General features: G+C 35.6%; 1 protein-coding gene across 2 annotated transcripts in view; it reads left to right on the top strand.

Moving 5' to 3' along the window:
• KHDRBS2 (KH RNA binding domain containing, signal transduction associated 2) overlaps positions 1 to 21,746 on the top strand; it is a 690,124-nt gene that overhangs the window by 618,314 nt on the left and 50,064 nt on the right. Inside the window, exon 7 of one of the 2 annotated variants that reach the window (XM_065885301.1) lies at positions 2,600 to 2,682. In XM_065885301.1, coding sequence (XP_065741373.1) covers positions 2,600 to 2,682 — 83 coding nt within the window. Of the gene's footprint in view, positions 1 to 2,584; positions 2,683 to 21,746 lie in introns of both variants that reach the window. The other variant, XM_065885300.1, reaches the window with a different exon arrangement.

The following is a 21,746-nucleotide window of genomic DNA, read 5'->3' as shown; positions in this document are numbered from 1 at the left end:
GGAGCAGACTTACACACAGCTTAGAATATTTATACATACACACACACACACACACACACACACACATATACATATATATATATAATGAGATAATGTAGGTGGGACAAAATTGGCATATCTAGATGAAGAGTAGTTGAATTCATTGTACTATTATTTAACTTTTCTGTATAATTTAAATTCTTCACCCAAAAAAGTAAAATATAGAAGCTAGGTATGGAGGGAGAGTGAAGCTAAAGAGAAGAGAGAGACAGAGAGAGAGAGAGAGAGAGAGAGAGAGAATGTAAATATTTCTCTCCAATATACCTCTTAATAGAGTTTACTGAAAGAGATGTTTCAGGAAGAAATGAGAACAAGCAGAAGATGGAATTTGGTAAAGGGGAATTCCACGCAAACAGTGGTGGGTGGGAGGTTTGAGAAAAACTACTCTGCCTTCAGGCCCAGGAGTTCAGCAGTCTAGACCAGTGCAATGATCTGGTCCTGTGGGAGTTGGTCTCTATGAAGCACAAAAGGAAGTGAGAGATTATCTGATGTTTTGGAATATTTGGAAATATTATTGCTAGATTAGGATAACTATTGGGACAATAGAAGACAAATAATTCTAATATAGAAAACCAAGAAAATAGTAAAGTAAATGAGCAATTACTAACTTTAGGAGAAACAAAAAGATATGAAAATAAAACCGAATTATACTAATCTATTTGGATCATTTATGAATAATAATTATTTATTACTCAGTAACAAGGTAGATATTTACTAGTTAATGAAAAATTATGATGAAACTATATTAGGAAGACAGTTATAGGGAGACATATTGGGAGGAATCTACAATAGAACTAAATCCTTCACAACATGAATTACCAGTCAATAGAAAGACCACTAAAATTCATAAACCAAACAACATAAATTTAAACATATTACTTAATAACACAAAAATAAATGCTTAAATACTACTAAAATAATAGATAAAAATGCAAAATGAGAACTGGAAGTTGGAGAGGGACAAGTAGCTGCTGATATTTGGACATAAACCTTTCAGTACTCTTAAAATAATCTCTATGCAATATTTTCATATACAAAAATTAACTTTAGATTAATTTTTTAAAACATCAATAGGAACTTAATTAGGACATTCAAAGATCAAATGGAGAAACTGTTCCATACTGCAGAGCAAAAATATGATGAAATGGAAATCATTAATGGAAAAATACAAGAAAATGAGATTAGACAGAAAATCTCAAAATAACATTATATAACGGGTAAACCACATGTGAAAGTAATAAAGAAGTAACATTTTTAAAACTTCCTTAAGTTGATGAAAAATATTAGTCTTCAGATTAAATGGACTCAAAAGTCTTAGTCAAAATTAATATGGAAACTTTCACATCTGCACTTTTTTCTCTTTAAATTTCTGAACACAATGAGAGAGATTTGAAAGCCTCCAGATTGAAATGGAGTTACAGAATTGGTAGGGTGGGATGGAAGTACTTTCCAACGAAAGCGATACAGCAACAAAGATCCAGAAGCAGAAGAGCTAAAGGTTTTCTCAGAAGTTGAGAGTAATCAAGATGGATGACTATGATTAAGAATAAAGTCAATGACCACAAAGGGAAATAAAACTAAATCACTCATAGAGCAATGTATAACTGGAGTGTATATTTGCTAGCTTGCTTGCACATTCTAGAATCACAAATCTGCATTAACTTTGTTAGCATGAATTTAGTCAGATAACTAAACAACCACACAACATAACTTTACTCATGAGATTTAAAAGCCATAGAACGCACAACTAAGTGAAAAGTCTTTATTTCAGTTCCTTTTCCTTCCTCTTCCTTCCTTTTCCCTTTCTTTCTTCCTTCTTTTCTTCTTTACATTTTCCCTTTCTTTTTTTTCAAACAATAATCACTACATCTTCTTTACTGAGGAATCCAGATTTTAGTTACAATCCTAATTATGATTTCGATTATTATTAAGGAAGAAAAAAATCCCAGTAAGGTTGTAACAAATAGATTAGTGTCACCATTAGGTTATCATAATTATTCTTATCTATGCATAGTTTTTCAAAAAATATATATTTTGAAATTTTAAAATTGTTTTCATTAGTATTGCTCAAAATTCTAAATAAATCCAGGAGTAGGTATTGCTACTTCAATGATATGCTGAGTTTAATTATTAAATATTAAAATCTGAGAGATGAAATTTTATTCAATGTTGTATGGAAATTGTTAATCTAGTAAAATATGATGCAGAGTAACCACACATAAAAACTAAATTAATGTCACCTTATATAAAATCTCAATAATGGGCTTCCCTGGTGGCGCAGTGGTTGAGAGTCTGCCTGCCGATGCAGGGGACGTGGGTTCGTGCCCCAGTCTGGGAAGACACCACATGCCACGGAGCGGCTGGACCCATGAGCCATGGTCACTGAGCCTGCACTTCCGGAGCCTGTGCTCCGCAATGGGAGAGGCCACAACAGTGAGAGGCCCGCGTACCACAAAAAAAAAAAAAAAAAAAAAAGTGATATAAAATCTCATTAATCAAAAACAGATCATAGTTACTTAAATTGATTGCTAATCCATCTTTCTACCATTTTCTGCCTCAGGGTTATGATGATGGCTATGGGGATGAATACGATGACCAGACATATGAGACTTATGACAATAGCTATGCCACCCAAGCACAAAGGTAAGGTATACGTTGTTTAACACATCCTTCTCAGGATGACTTCTAGTTCTGCTATTTTGTTTCTTGTATCTGAATATCAGTTACATTATGTGAAAGTTTCTAGCAGTGGGTTTATTCATTGTCCTTCTGAATTATTCAGTTGCTTACTAGACTGTGAGATGTAAAATGTAATAATCTTGCAATTGCTAATAATGAAATAGTAGTGTGTTCTTTTAAGACTAGATGATTATCATAACCAATCAACTCATTGAACAAGCTTGTATTTAATAAAAATACTGTTATTTTAAGATATTATTTTGGTGAATTCATAATTAAGATAACAATAAAAACAAAGCACTTGTTCAGTGTGGATTTTTTCCCCAGAAATATAATTTTCATTTTTAAAACAAAGGATAGGGAAATGTTATTGGTGCTCTAAAAAGAAGAAAATTCTTTAAACATATTATGGAATTAAGAATTCCTTTCCTTTCTTAACTGTGATTTAAAAACTTCCAACAAACAAAAGTCCAGGAACAGACAGTATCACAGGCAAATTCTATCAAACATTTAGAGAACAGTTAACACCTATCCTTCTGAAACTATTCCAAAAAATCTCAGAGGAAGAAACACTCCCAAACTCATTCTGGAGGCCACCAAAACCAGATGAAGATACCACAAAAAAAGAAAATTACAGGCCAATATCACTGATGGACATAGATGCGAAAATCATCTACAAAATACTAGCAAAGCAAATCCAACAATACATTGAAAGAATCATACACCATGATCAAGTGGGATATATCCCAGGAATGCAAAGAATCTTCAGTATACACAATCAATGTGATACACCATATTAACAAATTAAGGAATAAAAACCATATGATCATCTCAATAGATGCAGAAAAAGCTTTTGACAAAATTCAACAACATTTATGATAATAACTCTCCAGAATGTGGGCATAGAGGGAACCTACCTCAACATAATAAAGGCCATATATGACAAACCTACAGCTAACATCATACTCAATGGTGAAAAGCTGAAAGCATTTCCTCCAAGATCGGGAACAAGACAAGGATGTCCACTCTCACCACTTTTATTCAACATAGTTTTGGAAGTCCTAGCCCTGGCAATCAGAGAAGAAAAGGAAATAAAGGGAATCCAAACTGGAAAAGAAGTAAAACTGTCACTGTTTGCAGAGGACATGATCAGATATATAGAAAATCCTAAAGATGCTACCAGTAAACTAATAGAGCTCATCAATGAATTTGGTAATGTTGCAGGATACAAAATTAATACACAGAAATCTGTTGCATTTCTAAACACTAAGAATGAAAGATCAGAAAGAGAAATTAAAGAAACAATTCCACTTATCATCACATCAAAAAGAATAAAATGCCTAGGAATAAACCTACCAAAGGAGGCAAAACACCTGTACTCAGAAAACTATAAGAGGCTGATGAAAGAAATGGATGATGACACAAACATATGGAAAGATATACCATGTCCTTGGATTGGAAGAATCAATATTAAAAGAAAAAATCTTAAAATTTGTATGGAGACACAAAAGACCTCAAATAGCCAAAGCAATCTTGAGAAAGAAAAATCGAGCTGAAGGAATCAGGTTGTGTGACTTCAGATTATAATACAAAACTACAGTCATCAAAACAGGATAGTACTGGCACAAAAACAGAAACATAGATCAATAGAACAGGATAGAAAGCCCAGAAATAAATCCATGCACGTATGGTCAATTGATCTACAACTAAGGAGGCAAGACTATGGAGAAAATGGAGAAAAGACAGTCTCTTCAGTAAATGGTGCTGGGAAAATTGAACAGCTACATGTAAAAGAATGAAATTAGAACCTTCTTTAACACCATACACAAAAATAAACTCAAAATGGATCAAAGGCGGGCTTCCTTGGTGGCGCAGTGGTTGAGAGTCCACCTGCCGATGCAAGGGACACGGGTTCATGCCCCAGTCCGGGAAGATCCCACATGCCGCAGAGCAGCTAGGCCTGTGAGCCATGGCCGCTGAGCCTGTGCGTCTGGAGCCTGTGCTCCGCAATGGGAGAGGCCACAACAGTGAGAAGCCCGTATACCGCAAAAAAAAAAAAAAAAAAAAAAAAATTATAAAAAAGGGGGCTTCCCTGGTGGCGCAGTGGTTGAGAGTCCGCCTGCCGATGCAGGGGACACGGGTTCGTGCCCCGGTCCAGGAAGATCCCACATGCCGCGGAGCGGCAGGGCCCGTGAGCCATGGCCGCTGAGCCTGCGCGTCTGGAGCCTGTGCTCCGCAACGGGAGAGGCCACAACAGTGAGAGGCCCGCGTACCGCAGAAAAAAAAAAAAAAAAAATGGATCAAAGGCATAAATGTAAGACCAGATACTATAAAACTCTTAGAGGAAAATATAGGCAGAATACTATATGACATAAATCACAGAAATATCTTTGTCCATCTATTTCCTAGAGTAAGGGAAATAAAAACAAAAATAAACAAATGGGACCTAATGAAACTTAAAAGCTTTTACACAGCAAAAGAAACCATAAAAAAATGAAACAACAACCCACAGAATGAGAGAAAATATTTGCAAACAAAGTGAGCAACAAAGAATTAATCTCCAAAATTTACAAACAGCTCACACAGCTCAATATCAAAAAACAAACAACACAATTAAAAAATGGGCAGAAGATCTAAATAGACATTTCTCCAAAGAAGACATACAAATGGCCAACAGGCAAATGAAAAGATGCTCAACATCACTAATTATTAGAGAAATTCATATCAAAACTACAATGAGGTATCACCTCACACAGGTCAGAATGGCCATCATCAAAAAAGTCTACAAACAATAAATGCTGGAGAGAGTGTGGAGAAAAGGGAACTCTCCTCCACTTGTGGTGGGAATGTAAATTGGTGAAGCCACTATAGAGAACGCTATGGAAGTTCCTTAAGAAACTAAAAATAGAGCTACCATATGATCCAACAACACTCCTGGGCATATATCTAGAGAAAACCATGGTTTGAAAGGATACATGCAACACAATATTCATGGCAGCACTGTTTACAATAGCCAAGACATGGAATCAAACTAAATGTCCAATGACAGATGAATGGATAAAGAAGTATGGTACATATATACAATGGAATATTACTCAGCTGTTAAAAAGAATGAAATAATGTCATTTGCATCAACATGGATAGACCTGGAGATTATCATACTAAGTGAAGTATGTCAGACAAAGAAAGACAAATATCAAATGAGATCGCTTATATGCAGAATCTAAAAAAAGTGATACATCTCCTGGCTATTGTAAATAAAGCTGCAACGAACATTTTTGTACATGACTCTTTTTGAATTATGGTTTTCTCAGGGTATATGCCCAGTAGTGGGATTGCTGGGTCATATGGTAGTTCTATTTGTAGTTGTTTAAGGAACCTCCATACTGTTCTCCATAGTGGCTCTATCAATTTACATTCACACCAGCAGTGCAAGAGTGTTCCCTTTTCTCCACACCCTCTCCAGCATTTATTGTTTCTAGATTTTTTGATGATGGCCATTCTGACCAGTGTGAGATGATATCTCATTGTAGTTTTGATTTGCATTTCTTTAATGATTAATGATGTTGAGCATTCTTTCATGTGTTTGTTGGCCAGGAGATGGAAGCAACCTAAGTGTCCATCATCAGATGAATGGATAAAGAAGATGTGGCACATATATACAATGGAATATTACTCAGCCATAAAAAGAAATGAAATTGAGTTATTTGTAGTGAGGTGGATGGACCTAGAGTCTGTCATACAGAGTGAAGTAAGTCAGGAGGAGAAAAACAAATACCATATGCTAACACTTATATATGGAATCTAAGAAAAAAAAAAGGTCAGGAAGAACCTAAGGGTAAGACAGGAATAAAGACACAGACCTACTAGAGAATGGACTAGAGGATATGGGGAGGGAGAAGGGTAAGCTGTGACAAAGTGAGAGAGTGGCATGGACATATATACACTACCAAACGTAAAATAGATAGCTAGTTGAAAGCAGTCACATAGCACAGGGAGATCAGCTTGGTGTTTTGTTACCACCTAGAGGGGTGGGATAGGGAGGGTGGGAGGGTGGGAGATGCAAGAGGGAAGAGATATGGGAACGTGTGTATGTGTATAGCTGATTCACTTTGTTATAGAGCAGAAAACTAACACACCATTATAAAGCAATTATACTCCAATAAATATGTTTAAAAATTTTTTTAAGTGGTACAAACTTATTTACAAAACAGAAACAGACTCACAGACTTAGACAATGAACTTATGGTTACCAGGGGCCCAGGTGGGAGGGACAAATTGGGAGTTTGGGGTTGACATGTATACGCTGTTATATTTAAAATGGATAACCAACAAGGCTGTATAGCACAGGGAACTCTGCTTAATATTCTGCAATAACCTAAATGAGAAAAGAATTTGAAAAAGAATATATATAAGTATATGTATAACTGAATCACTTTGCTGTACACCTGAAAATAACACAATGTTGTTAATCAATTCTACTCCAGTAGAAAATTAAAAAAAAATTTTAAGTGAACTACAAGCTCAATATATGAAATTTGGGAGGACACAAACATTCAGTCTATAAAAATCATATTTCTCCAAGCCCTTCTTCCTCATTTTTGAGTTCAAACCACCTGCAATCCTTATATAGAAGCAAAATGTTTTCATAAAATATGGTATGAAGGTGGGGGAAGATCATCAAAGATAAAAGTGAATTACAAATGAAAAAAGCAAAAAAATTTTTCTTTCCTTTCTTAATGGATCTCAGAGATTATTGAATAAATTTATATAGGCTCAAAATTTGTGATACTAATGAATTTTTACTTTTTAAAATTTAGATTTATTGAAGTATAATTTACATATGGTAAAATTTGCCCATTTAAGGCACAGTTATATAAGTTTGGCCAATACAAACTATCATGTAACCACCACCAAAATTATGATATAGGACTATTTAATCAGCCTCAAATGTTTCCTTATTGCTCTTTAGAGTCAGTATTTTCTCCACCCCAGGCCCTGGGAACCATGGTTCACTTTTTGTCACTATAGTTTTGCCTTTTCTAGAATGTCATATAAGTAGAAACATTACAAAGTGTAGCATTTTCAGTCTGGCTTCTTATGCATTCCATATCTATTCATGTTGTTGTGTGTATTAGTATTCTGTTCCTTTTTATTATGGTGTAGCATTTCATTGTATGGATGTACCACTCATTGTATGAATGTACCACAGTTTCCTCATTCACCAGTTGAAGGACATTTGAGTTATTCCTATATTTTGCTATTATGAATAAAGTTGGCATAAAACAAATACATCTTTAGAAAAATAAATTGCCAAAGTATTTTTTCTGAAAATAAGTTACATATTTCATAGGAAAGGAATCCATGTGATAATTACTTAAATGATCTGCCCCTATATGTGATTCTCAGAAACCAATAGGACTAATTGTCACAGAAACAAAATCATAACATTGACCATTTACTGATCAACTTATTGGCACCCAAAGAGATTTGAATGCATTAAGTAATATTTGGAGGAGAGAACTGGCAAAGAAAGAAACCACTTTAAGGTCATTATGGATGAGTGTCATATTGCATGAGTGTGAAATTTTCATGGCCTGGGGGACATCATAGTGTAAGGGGTGAAAGGGAATTCTATTTAGGGAAACCACTCTAGGCAATTAGAAAAAAAAAAAAAAACTCATGTGAACAGAGACCTTTAAAGCTCAGCATAAATTAAGATATAATTATGGAAATGAACATTTTACTTTGAGTCTTTGGTTACTTTGTAGTAGGGTAAATAAAAAAGCCAAGAGCTTCTGCTCTCTTAACTGTTCCAGTTACATATTGGAACACAGCACAGCTACCTAGGATGCAGGAAAGTTTTGGGTCACATCACAGACACTAATAGAGTACAGTATGCAAATTGGCTATGTATTTAAAACATTTGTTAATATTTTCAATCAAATTTCTATCTCATCATTATATATTAGTGCATAAAAATAGTGATAATAAAGTTCTGTAACTTGCTTCAGAAACTATTTGGAAGAAACACAATTATCACACTCTACAAGCACTGCTAGAATAGAGTAAAATCATTTCTTGATGTAGCTTTAGAGCTACATTCAATTTGTAGAGATTTGGGGATAATTTTCTGAAAGTGAGGAATTTTCTGCATCTTTATTCTGGTTAGATTTAATTGGGTTTGATTCACCCTAAGGAATAATTGGGGATTACAATAACTTATCTTGAATATTTGAAAAGTGAATACTAGGATAATTGAACATAATTATGTATAAAATTTAATGGTGTTATAGAATAATCTGGAAAACATATTTTATCTTGATTCAATGAAGTACAATTTATATGTAAAAGTATATTTTCTGTGCACTCTGCTACCTTCTCTTTTCCCTTTCTTATCCATTCAATTTTCTGTGACTAAATTCTTCCCATCCTCCTAAACCCACCTCAAAAACCAACTCTTCTGAAAGTCTTTCCTTAATCCTATATTTGTGAATAATCTGTTTCTACCCTGAATTCCAACAGCATCATATCTTTATTTCTCTACGGCACTTTATTTTTCTGCCTTGTGTTGGGATCATTTGTGTATTTGTGCCTTGTCAACCTTAACTTGCCCAGAATCCTAGTCTGATACACCCTCATGTCCCTCACAGCACCTAACATTGAGGCTTTCATATGGTGTGTGCCGAACAGATGATCATTGACTGCATGAATGTCAGACCTAATATGTACCTACATGATGGGGATTAAAAAAATAAGAGCCTCATCACTCAAAGAGAATACAATATTCAGAATTTTATGTATCATTTTTACTGACAAAATATATATTTATTTCTGAGGTATCTTAGTGCTAAAGCAGAAGGGATAAAGAAAGAACATCATGAAGTTAGTTACAACAATACTAATACTCTATACTATAATAATTATAAGATGCCTATTTTAGTAAAAACATATACTCAAAACTAGGATACTGTCTGGCATGCAAGAGGTTCTCAATATTTATTGAATAAATGAATAAAAAATAAATGAATGCATTATTGAATGAATGAAGTTAGCTACAATAGCTAAATAACTATTATTTCAGAAAACTCTGTGAGGAAAAATGTTTAAATATCATAGTGATTCCTCTGTGAGGAAAAATGTTTAAATATCATAGTGATTTGTAATAGAAATAGATAAACACTGAGAAAATTTATTATATATTATTATAATTTATTATATGTAATAGAAATAGATAAACACTGAGAAAATTTATTATATAATGAATTAAATATCTACTTTTAGATTACTTCTATTGATCCAACTATGACAACAGAAGATGTAAATAACAGTTTAGTTAAATAAGCACTTATTAAATGATTACTTGGGCCAGAGAGTATGCTCACCATACAGTCACAATACATATTTTTCAATTTTTAAATATATTTTAACATTTTCTCCTAATAATTTGTTGGTGGAGGAGTCATATATGCAAGCTGCATGTATATTTAAGTTAAGTAAAACAACTACTATAGAGTAATCAAGTATTAGGAATTAGAAGTGAAAGAAAGTTTATTTTCTACAAGAATCAGTATGGAATTTTTTCTTTTTCAAGTGGTGGTTCTTTAATTGGACTTTTTAAAGTATTATTTGGACTTATGGAGGGAAATGGAGAAAGCTTTTAAAGAAGTGAAATAAAGAGAAATATGTGAACATAAAACTTCTCCATCACTTACAAACAATGTATTATTTCAACATTAAAGTGGTCAAATCAGAAGAAATACTGATTTAGAAACTTGAAGGTAAAACAATATGTTTTGTGTGACTTAGCAGAACTGAGATAAAAGAAAAAAGGTTTAGATAAAAGGGTCTTTAAATGACTAGTTTGTCAGCACAAGTGAATACAGAATTTGTGGAAATTATAAAGTAGGATCTGGCAGGTGCCTAAATGGAATAATTATTTCATCTTTAATAGAGAGTCTAAAGGAAGTTCACAAGGTAACAACCCTACAAATGTTCACCTAGAGTTCAGAAACTATAACAACTTTAATTAATCCCCAGTTGTCTTGTAAGGTGTTGATAGTTGTGGAAAATTTCAAATGGATCAGAAAAGGGACTTTGCTGAAAATTCTTAAGGAGGCAGCTCAACAAAATGACACATTAAGGACTGGTAAAGATGACAATGATATAAGGTGTCTCTGACCATCTTTTTCTCTTGCTCTGTGTCTATGAGGAGAAAAAGTAATGAAATATACTGATGAGTTTATTATGCAACTTTCAAATTGCAGGGCAGTCTTTGGCTTATGACAAGTTACATCCTGTGATCAACACCTTTAATTGGACCAAATATTAAATTCGGTTCATGTTCTGATATCCTATTTTTTTATGTACTGCTCAAAGTCATTAACATTTTCAGAGATCAATCTTCTAAAATCACATAAATTCTCAAGTCTTTACCAACAAATTGTTTCTTTTCAATGCAAGACTCTACACCAATCCAAATCATAAACGTAGAAAAAAGTGACTTTCATGTACTTAGAGACAAATAGTAATATTGCAAATGAAAGTCAAAAGACCAATTCTGATCTTTGATTCTTACAGGATTTTAACTTGGATGTGAAATATTAAGAATTTGTAATTTTCCAATTTAAATTTCTAACTGCAGATTTGTAATAGGCAAATATCAAAAAGGAAGGCTTCCCTTGAAGCATGAATCAGGTGTGTGACTCACACAACCTGGAAAATAATCCTCTCTTCTGTATGTTAATGGCGGAATGTGCTAGGGGGAGGAAAGATAAAAGTCCTTCTCGTATATAAGGCAGTAGTTCCCAAAGTTTTCTAGAATGAAGACTCTCTTGGAATATCTGTAATTGTCAGGGTCTACACAGCAGGTGAAAAATGAAACTCTTAAATTAGGATAATTTGAAGAGAGTTTAATAATGGAACTCTTTTCAGAGTATAAGGAAACCACAAGGGAAAATGTAGTGCGCAGGGCTAGTATCCCTGGGGCAATGTGTTTATCACCAAAAACTAGGAATGGAAGGAAGATAGAAAGCTGTCAGAGAGGCCTTCTGACAGAGAAAGAGGCCTTAAATTAGGATAATTTGAAGAGAGTTTAATAATGGAACTCTTTTCAGAGTATAAGGAAACCACAAGGGAAAATGTAGTGCGCAGGGCTAGTATCCCTGGGGCAATGTGTTTATCACCAAAAACTAGGAATGGAAGGAAGATAGAAAGCTGTCAGAGAGGCCTTCTGACAGAGAAAGAGGCCTCTCCTTTGAAAGAGAATGGTAGCGGAGGCCAGCCCACAAAGAGGAATCTCAGGAGTTAATACCCCGATCTCACTTTTTTCCCATTGGCTGAACCCATTAGGAGGCAAAGGACAAGAAATTGAGTAGATGGAGTTGCCATTAGTCATTCCAGGTATAGAGCAGGCTGGAGAGAAGGGTGGAAGTGGGAAGGCAAATGAAAAGAGGTCCTGCACAACATCCAAAATAATTATCAAACCTCAGCGAACAGTCATTGTACATATTAGTGTCAGTTGCTTGAAGATATAAAAAATGACATACATTTGCTATGGAAACAGCAGTGCTTTTAAATTAATTTGTATTTCATTAATGAGAAAGCATTTAGAATAAAAAAAGTTACAATATACATGAACATATAAATATATATTTTTGAAGAGATAGCTTCTTGGACACTCTGGCATAAATTAGGTCCTTGAGGGTCAGAGCCCCCACAGAGGGAACCACTGTTCTGTTGTTCAGAGGCTGCTTGGCCCTAATGATTTCATGGTAACTAGCATTAGTTTTGTGCTGGCCGCTATGCTAATTGTTTAGGATATTTATCTCATTTAATCCTTGCAATAACATTTGAGGCAGAGAAAAACTGAAGCTTAAATATATTAAATGACTTTCTCATGTTCATTCAAATAGTAAACGTTGGCTTCAAAATCACATTTGTTAATTCCAGAGGCCTCAGACTTCAAGACTAATAAATACTGTCTGAAAAATCTAAATAGATTTATTGATTCAACAGACTTGTTATATACCTGAACAATCCAGAGGGAATATAATATAATATAATGTAATAAGAATGTAGTGAGTTATATGCATGCTTTTCAAAGGTCTCTGACCAAACGATACATCTAGGCAGGAAAAAAAAAAAAAAAAGAAATTACTTAACTATTTATTTTAGATGATAAGTTTAATGTGAGCCCTTGTATTTGATACTAAGAGTCTACAAAAACAATTCTAATGAAAACTTACATATAACGCACTGCAGTTACTCAGTAATTTAATAATAGTTGTAATATAACATCTTTTCCTATTAATTTAAGTGTCACAACTTGCTATAAAGTGATTCACCCTCATTTTGTGATTCAATTCTCTTATGTCTCAAGCTATAGTCAATGATGAGATTGAATTTACAAATGGTTATTGGATGTGAGATATTTTCCCATAGTTAATCTACTAGTTCAGTTTGTGACTTTCTCACACATCCACAGACCTCTGCACAAATAGTGGATTTGGTATTATTTGAAGATACCTTAACAGAGTGGGAATTCAGCTCTTGATGCACACTATTCTTTTTTTATTCTCATTTGACATACTTATTTTAAGTATCTAAGTTAACTGTTAGTTTTAGAAAGAAACAATGTGTTTCTTCAAATTATTCATTAGGCATTCATTGTATTTGTTGATTCTTTGTTAATTTAAAGTTAATTTTGATGACATCTTAACTGCTTGCCTGAATAGTCAACTTGTATTTAAAAATATACATTAAGGGGAGACCTTCAAGATGGCTGAGGAGTAAGAGGTGGAGATCACTTTTCTTCCCACAAATACATCAGAAATACATCTACATGTGGAACAAATCCTACAGAACACTTACTGAATGCTGGCAGAAGACCTCAGACTTCCCAAAAGGAAAGAAACTGCCCATGTACCTGGGTAGGGCAAAAGAAAAAAGAAAAAACAGAGACAAAAGAATAGGGATGGGACCTGCACTTCTGGGAGGAAGCTGTGAAGGAGGAAAAATTTCCACACACTAGGGAGCCCCTTCACTGGTGAAGATGGGGGGTGGTGGAGGGGAAGCTTCAGAGGCACAGAGGAGAGTGCAGCAACAGGGGTGCAGAGAGCAAAGTGGAGAGGTTCCCGCACATAGTGACCAGCACTCACGAGCCTGAGAGGCTTGTCTGCTCACCTGCCAGGGCAGGTGGGAGCTGGGAGCTGGGGATCTGGTTTCGGAGGTCAGATCTCAGGGAGAGGACTGGGATTGGCTGCATGAACACAGCCTGAAGGGGGCTAGTGCACCACACGTAGCTGAGAGGGAGTCCAGGAAAAAGTCTGGAACTGCCTAACAGGCAAAAGACCATTGTTTCAGGGTGCACAAGGAGAGAGGATTCAGAGCACTGCCTAAACTAGCTCCAGAGATAGACGGGAGCTGCGGCTACCAGTACAGACATCAGAGACAGGCATGAAATGCTAAGGCTGCAGCTGCAGCCACCAAGAAGCCTGTGTGCAAGTACAGGTCACTATCCACACCTCCCCTCCTGGGAGCCTGTGCAGCCCGCCACCATCAGGGTCCCGTGATCCAGGGACAATTTCCCCAGGAGAACACACAGTGCACCTCAGGCTGTTGCAATGTCACACTGGTTTGTGCCACAGCAGGCTAGCCCTGCATTCCATACTCCTCCTTCCCCGGGGGGGCGTGAGTAACCCAGAGCCCCCTAATCAGCTGCTCCTTCAAATGCGTCCTTGTCTGGGTGGGAACAGACATCCTCAGGTGACCTACATGCAGAGGCGGGGCCAAATCCAAAGCTGAACCACAGGAGGTGTGTGAACAAAGAAGAGAAAGGGAAATTTCTCCCAGCAGCCTCAGAAGCAGTGGATTAAATCTCCACAATCAACTTAATGTACTCTACATCTCTGGAATACCTGAATAGACAACGAATCATCCAAAAATCAAGATGGTGGATTCTGGGAGCAACTGTAGACTTGGGGTTTGCTTTGTGCATGTAATTTGTTCTGGTTTTATGTTTATCTTAGTTTAGTATTTAGAGTTTATTATCATTGGTAGATTTCTTTATTGATTTGGTTGCTCTCTTCCTTTTATATATATAGAGAGAGATATATACATTTCATTCCTTTTTCTATTTTTTGTGAGTGTTTATCTGTCTGCTTCTTTGTGGGATTTTGTCTGTATAGCTTTGCTTTAGCATTTGTCCTAGGGTGCTCTCTGTACATTTTTTGTTTGTTTGTTTGTTTTTTTTTTGCTTTAGTAAATTTTTTAGCATTTGTTATCACTGGTGGATTTGTTTACTGGTTTGGTTGCTCTCTTTCTTTACTGTTTTTAATTTTTAAATTTTTATAAGTTTATTTTACTTTATTTTATTTTTTTCTTTCTTTTTCTACCTTTCCTTCTGAGGCATGTGGCTAACAGTGTCTTGGTGCTCCAGCCAGGTGTCAGGTCTGTGCCTCTGAAGTGCAAGAGCCAAGTTCAGGACACTGGTCCACCAGAGACCTCCTGACTCCATGAAATATCAAATGGCAAAAGGTCTCCCAGAGACCTCCATCTCAACGTTAAGACCCAGCTCACTCAATGACCAGCAAGCTATAATGCTGGACACCCTACACCAAACAACTAGCAAGACAGGAGCACAACCACACCCATTAACAGAGAGGCTGCCTAAAATCATAATAAGGTCACATGCACCCCAAAACACACCACTGGATGCAGTCTGGCCGACCAGAAAGACAAGATCCAGCCTCATCCACCAGAACGCAGGCACCAGTCCCTTCAACCAGGAAACCTACAGAACTTACTGAGCCAACTGTAGCCACTGGGGGCAGACACCAAAAACAACGGGAACTGTGAACCTGCAGCCTGTGAAAAGGAGACCCCAAACACAGTAAGTTAAGCAAAAAGAGATGAGTAAGAAACACACAGCAGATGAAGGAGCAAGGTAAAAACCCATCACACTAAACAAATGAAGAGTAAATAGGCAGTCTACCTGACAAAGAATTCAGAGTAACGATAGTAAAGATGATCCAAATCTTGGAAACAGAATGAAGAAAATACAGGAAACATTTAACAAGGACCTAGAAGAACTAAAGAGCAAACAAAGAATGATGAACAACACAATAAAAGAAATTAAAAATTATCTAGAAGGAGTCAATAGCAGAATAACTGAGGCAGATGAATGGATAAATGACCTGGAAGATAAAATAGTGGAAATAACTACCACAGGGCAGAATAAAGAAATAAGAAGGAAAAGAATTGACTACAGTATCAGAGACTTCTGGGACTACATTAAATACACTAACATTTGAATTACAGGGGTCCCAGAAGAAGAGAAAAAAGGAAAGGAACTGAGAAAATATTTGAAGAGATTATAGTTAAAACTTCCCTAATATGGGAAAGGAAATAGTCAATCAAGTCCAGGAAGCACAGAGAGTACCATACAGGATAAATCCAAGGAGAAACATGCCAAGACACATATTAATCAAACTATCAAAAATTAAACACAAAGAAAAAATAGCAAAAGCACCAGGGAAAAACAACAAATAACATACAAGGGAATCCTCATAAGGTTAACAGTTGATCTTTCAGCAGGAAACTCTGCAAGCCAGAAGGGAGTGACAGGATATATTTAAAGTGATGAAAGGGAACAAGCTGCAACCAAGATTACTATACCCAGCAAAGATCTCATTCAGATTCAATGGAGAAATAAAAACCTTTAGAGACAAGGAAAAGCTAAGAGAATTCAGCACCACAAAACCAACTTTACAACAAATGCTAAAGGAACTCCTCTAGGCAGGAAACACAAGAGAAGTCAAAGACTTACAATAACAAGCCCAAAACAATTAAGAAAATGGTGATAGGAACATACATATCGATAACTACCTTAACTGTAAATGGATTAAATGCTCCAAGCAAAAGACATAGACTGGCTGGCTGGATACAAAAAAACATCCATATATATTCTGTCTACAAGAGACCCACTTGACACACTGAAAGTGAGGGGATGGAAAAAAATATTCCATGCTAAAGGAAATCAAAGAAAGCTGGAGTACCAATTCTCATATCATACAAAATATATTTAAAATAAAGACTATTACAAGAGACAAAGAAGGACACTACATAATGATCAAGGGATCAATCCAAGATGAAGATATCACACTTGTAAATATTTATCCACCCAGCATACGACCACCTCAATACATAAGGCAAATGCTAACAGCCATAAAGGGAAATTGACAGTAATACAATCATAGTAGGGCACTTTAATACCCCGCTTTCAACAATGGACAGATCATCCAAAATGAAAAGAAATAGGAAACACAAGCTTTAAATGACACATTAAACAAGATGGACTTAATTGATATTTATATGACATTCCATTTAAAACAAGAGAATATACTTTCTTCTCAAGTGCTCACGGAACATTCTCCAGGATAGATGATCATATCTTGGGTCACAAATCAAGCCTTTGAAAATTTAAGAAAATTGAAATTGTATCAAGTATCTTTTCTGACCACAATGCTATGGGGCTATATACAATTATAGGAAAAAATCTGTAAAAAATACAATCAAATGGAGGCTAAACAATACACTACTAAATAATCAAGAGATCACTGAAGAAATAAAGAGGAAATCAAAAGATGTCTAGAAACAAATGACAATGAAAACACAACAACCCAAAACCTATGGGATGCAGCAAAAGCACTTCTAAAAGGGAAGTTTATAGCAATACAATCCTACCTCAAGGAACAAGAAACATCTCAAATAGACAACCTAGCCTTACACCTAAAGCAACTAGAGAAAGAAGGACAATAAATCCTGAAGTTAGCAAAAGGAAAGAAATCATAAAGAGCAGATCAGAAATAAATGAAACAGAAATGAAAGAAACAAATAACAAAGATCAAAAAAATTAAAAGCTGGCTCTTTGAGAAGATAAACAAAATTGATAAACCATCAGCCAGACTCATCAAGAAAAACAGGGAGAAGACATATCAATAGAATTAGAAATGAAAAAGGAGAAGTAAAAACTGACACTGCAGAAATACAAAGGATCATAACAGATTACTACGAGAAATTATACGCCAATAAAATGGACAATATGGAAGACATGGACAAATTCTTAGAAAAGTACAAACTTCCAAGACTGAACCAGGAAGAAATAGAAAATATAAACAGATCAATCACAAGCACTGAAATTGAGACTGTGATTAAAAATATTTCAACAAGCAAAAGACTAGGACCAGATAGCTTCAAAGGAGAATTCTATCATACATTTCCTGAAGCTCAACACCTATCCTTCTCAAACTCTTCCAAAATATACAAGGGAGAGCAATACTCCCAAACTCCTTCTACAAGGCCAACATCACCCTGATATGAAAACCAGACAAAGATGCCATGAAGAAAGAAAACTACAGGTCAATATCACTGATGAACATAGATGCAAAACTCCTCAACAAAATACTAGTTAACAGAATTCAACAGCACATTGAAAGGATCATACACCATGATCAAGTGGAGTTTATCTCAGGGATACAAGGATTCTTCAGTATACAGAAATCAATCAATGTGATACACATATTAACAAATTGAAGGAGAAAAACCGTATGATCATGTCAATAGATGCAGAACAAGCTTTTGACACAATTCAACACCATTTATGATAAAAACCCTACAGAAAGTAGGCATAGAGGGAACTTACCTCAACAAAATAAAGGCCATATATGACAAACCGACAGCCAACATCGTCCTCAATGGTGAAAAACTGAAACCCTTTCCTCTAAGATCAGGAACAAGACAAGGTTGCTGACTCTCACTATTAATATTCATCATAGTTTTGAAGTTTTAGCTACAGCAATCAGAGAAGAAAAAGAAATAAAAGTAATCCAAATTGGAAAAGAAGAAGTAAAGTGGCACTGTTTGCAAATGACATGATACTGTATATAGAGAATGCTAAACTTGCTACCACAAAACTACTAGAGCTAATCAACGAATCTGGTAAACTAGTAGGATACAAAATTCATGAACAGAAATCTCTTGCATTCCTATACCCTAATGATGAAAAATCTGAAAGAGAAATTAAGGAAACTCCCATTTACCATTGCAAAAAAAAGAATAAAATACCTAGGAATAAACCTACCTAAGGAGACAAAAGACCTGTATGCAGGAAACTATAAGACACTAATGAAAGAAATTTAAGATGATACAAACAGATGGAGAGATTTACCATGTTCTAGGATTGGAAGAATCAACATTGTGAAAATTACTATACTACCCAAAGCAATCTACAGATTCAATGCAATCCCTATCAAACTACCAATGGCATTTTTCACAGAACTAGAACAAAAAATTTCACAATTTGTATGGAAACACAAAAGACCCCTAATAGCCAAAGCAATCTTGTGAAAGAAAGACGGAGCTGGAGGAATCAGGCTCCCAGACTTCAGACTACACTACAAAGCTACAGTATTCAAAACAGAATGGTACTGGCACAAAAACAGATGGATAGATCAATGGAACAGGATAGAAATCCCAGAGATAATCGCAGGCACATATGATCACTTCATTTTTGATAAAAGAGGCAAGAATGTACAATGGAGAAAAGACAGCCTCTTCAATAACTGGTGCTGGGGAAACTGGACAGCTACATGTAAAACAATGAAATTAGAACACTCCCTAACACCATACACAAAAGTAAACTCAAAATGGATTAAAGATCTAAATTTAAGGCCAGACACTGTAAAACTCTTAGAGGAAAACATAGGCAGAACACTCTATGATGTGAATCACAGCAAGATCCTTTTTGACCCACCTCCTAGAGAAATGGAAATAAAAACAAAAATAAACAAATGGGACCTAATGAAACTTAAAAGTTTTTGCACAGCAAAGGAAAACATAAACAAGATGAAAAGACAACCCTCAGAATGGTAAAACATATTTGCAAATGAAACAACTGACACAAGATTAATCTCCAGGATGGATAAAGAAGATGTGGCACACATATACAATGTAATATTACTCAGACATAAACAGAAACGAAATTGAGTTATTTGTAGTGAGGTGGATGGACCTAGAGTCTGTCATACTGAGTGAAGTAAGTCAGAAAGAAAAAAACAACTACCGTATGCTAATGCATATACATGGAATCTTAAAAAAAAAAAAGTAATAATGCTTCTGTTGAACCTAGGGGCAGGACAGGAATAAAAATGCAGACATAGAAAATGGACTTGAAGACATGGGGAGTGGGAAAGGTAAGCTGGGATGAAGTGATAAAGTGGCATGGAGATATATACACTATCCAATGTAAAATAGATAGCTAGTGGGAAGCAGCCCCAGAGCCGCATAGCTGCATAGAACGGGGAGGTCAGCTCTGTGCTTTGTGACCACTTAGATGAGTGGGATAGGGAGGGTGAGAGGGAGATGCAAGAGGGAGAAAATATGGGGTTATATCTATATGTATAGCTGATTCACTCTGTTATAAACAGAAACTAAGACACCACTGTAAAACAATTATACTCCAATAAAGATGTTAAAAATAAATAAGTAAAAAATAAAAATATACATTAAAGTACGTTTTGTAAGACTCTAATAAGAAGAGTTAGAAAAATCATTTTCCCTGATCACTTGAATGACAAGTTTCCAATAGAACTTAAGGGAAACTTCCCTGGTGGTCCAGTGGTTAAGACTTCACCTTCCAATGCAGGGAGTGCAGGTTCCATCCCTGATTGGGGAGCTTAGATCCCATATACCTCACAGCAAAAAACCAAAACATAAAGCAGAAGCAATATTGTAACAAATTCGATAAAGAATTTTTTAATACATTAAAAAAAGAACTTAAAGAAGTGTCCAGTTAGTAACTGAAACCTGTTCAATTATTTACTGAGATCAGGACCTGACAGCATTTCTCCTCAGTAAATTCGTTTAGATCTGTAGACACCCCTCAACAGGAAACAGGAAAGTATTAGGCAAATCACATACAATCAGAGCTTCAGAAATGGGTAGTGTTAGATCACCTTAGACTCTTAAAGGATCTGACATGTTGCAAAAGGCCTAGTGTTAAGGCGAGTTAAAGACCCCAACATGAAATTCTGACTTCCATGATAGATAAAGAAGTTTAGTTCCACCAAAAGAAAGAAATATATTTAACAGATAGTTAATCAACATACTTAAGGGGTCATGAATGTTCATGAATGTATGTAACTATCAAGGTATTACAATAAGCCTCTGGTAAACTGGAAAGTGTGTGCCCTGCCTAAAGCAACTATCTTCTGCTCAACTTTAGGATATTGTAGCCATGTAGTCCACATTCGGTAAAGGGCCTAGTAGTGTTCTTTTTTTTCCCCCAAAGAAAATCTGGAAATCTAGCTTTTCTTGTTACTATTCCTGCATAACAAACCACCTCAAAACCAAGTGGTACAAGTTAACCATCTTTATTATGCTTGAGGATTTTGTGCATCAGGAATGTTAACAAGGCACAATAGGCGTGACCTTTTCTACTTTCCTATGTCTGGGACCTCAGCTGGGAAGTCTACAAAGGTATGGTTAATTCAATGGCTGGGAGCTGGAATCATCTGGAGGTTCTTCTCCTAGCAGTTGATGCAAGATATCAGTTGATACCTTAATTGGAACTGCTGTTTGGAATACTCATGTTTAGTGCTCTCCATGTCACGTAGGCTTCCTCATAGCATGGCAGCTCAGAGCAGCATATATAAGTATTCCAAAGAACAAAATAGAAGTTACATTGCCTTTTATGACTTAGCCTCATCCTTTTTTGTTACTTGTTAGTTACAAGCAAGTCACAAGTCCAGCCAGATTCAAGAGAAGGGGTGTTAGCCATCACCATACAATGGTTACTGGCAGGGTTCAAGGATGAAAAATTTTATTGTGGACATTTTCAGAAAATATAGCTTGACACATCATGTTTTCCTAATTTTTACATGCTGGCAACTAATGTTTTTGAATTAAACACTTTAGAGACTAGTGTTAGGTAGCCATGGCCATTTTTTCTAAATTCTGCTCTATGCCAA

Source organism: Phocoena phocoena, chromosome 10 (genome assembly GCF_963924675.1).
Source record: "Phocoena phocoena chromosome 10, mPhoPho1.1, whole genome shotgun sequence".
NCBI lineage: Eukaryota > Metazoa > Chordata > Mammalia > Artiodactyla > Phocoenidae > Phocoena > Phocoena phocoena.
This window is presented reverse-complemented; position numbering and strand designations above follow the sequence as displayed.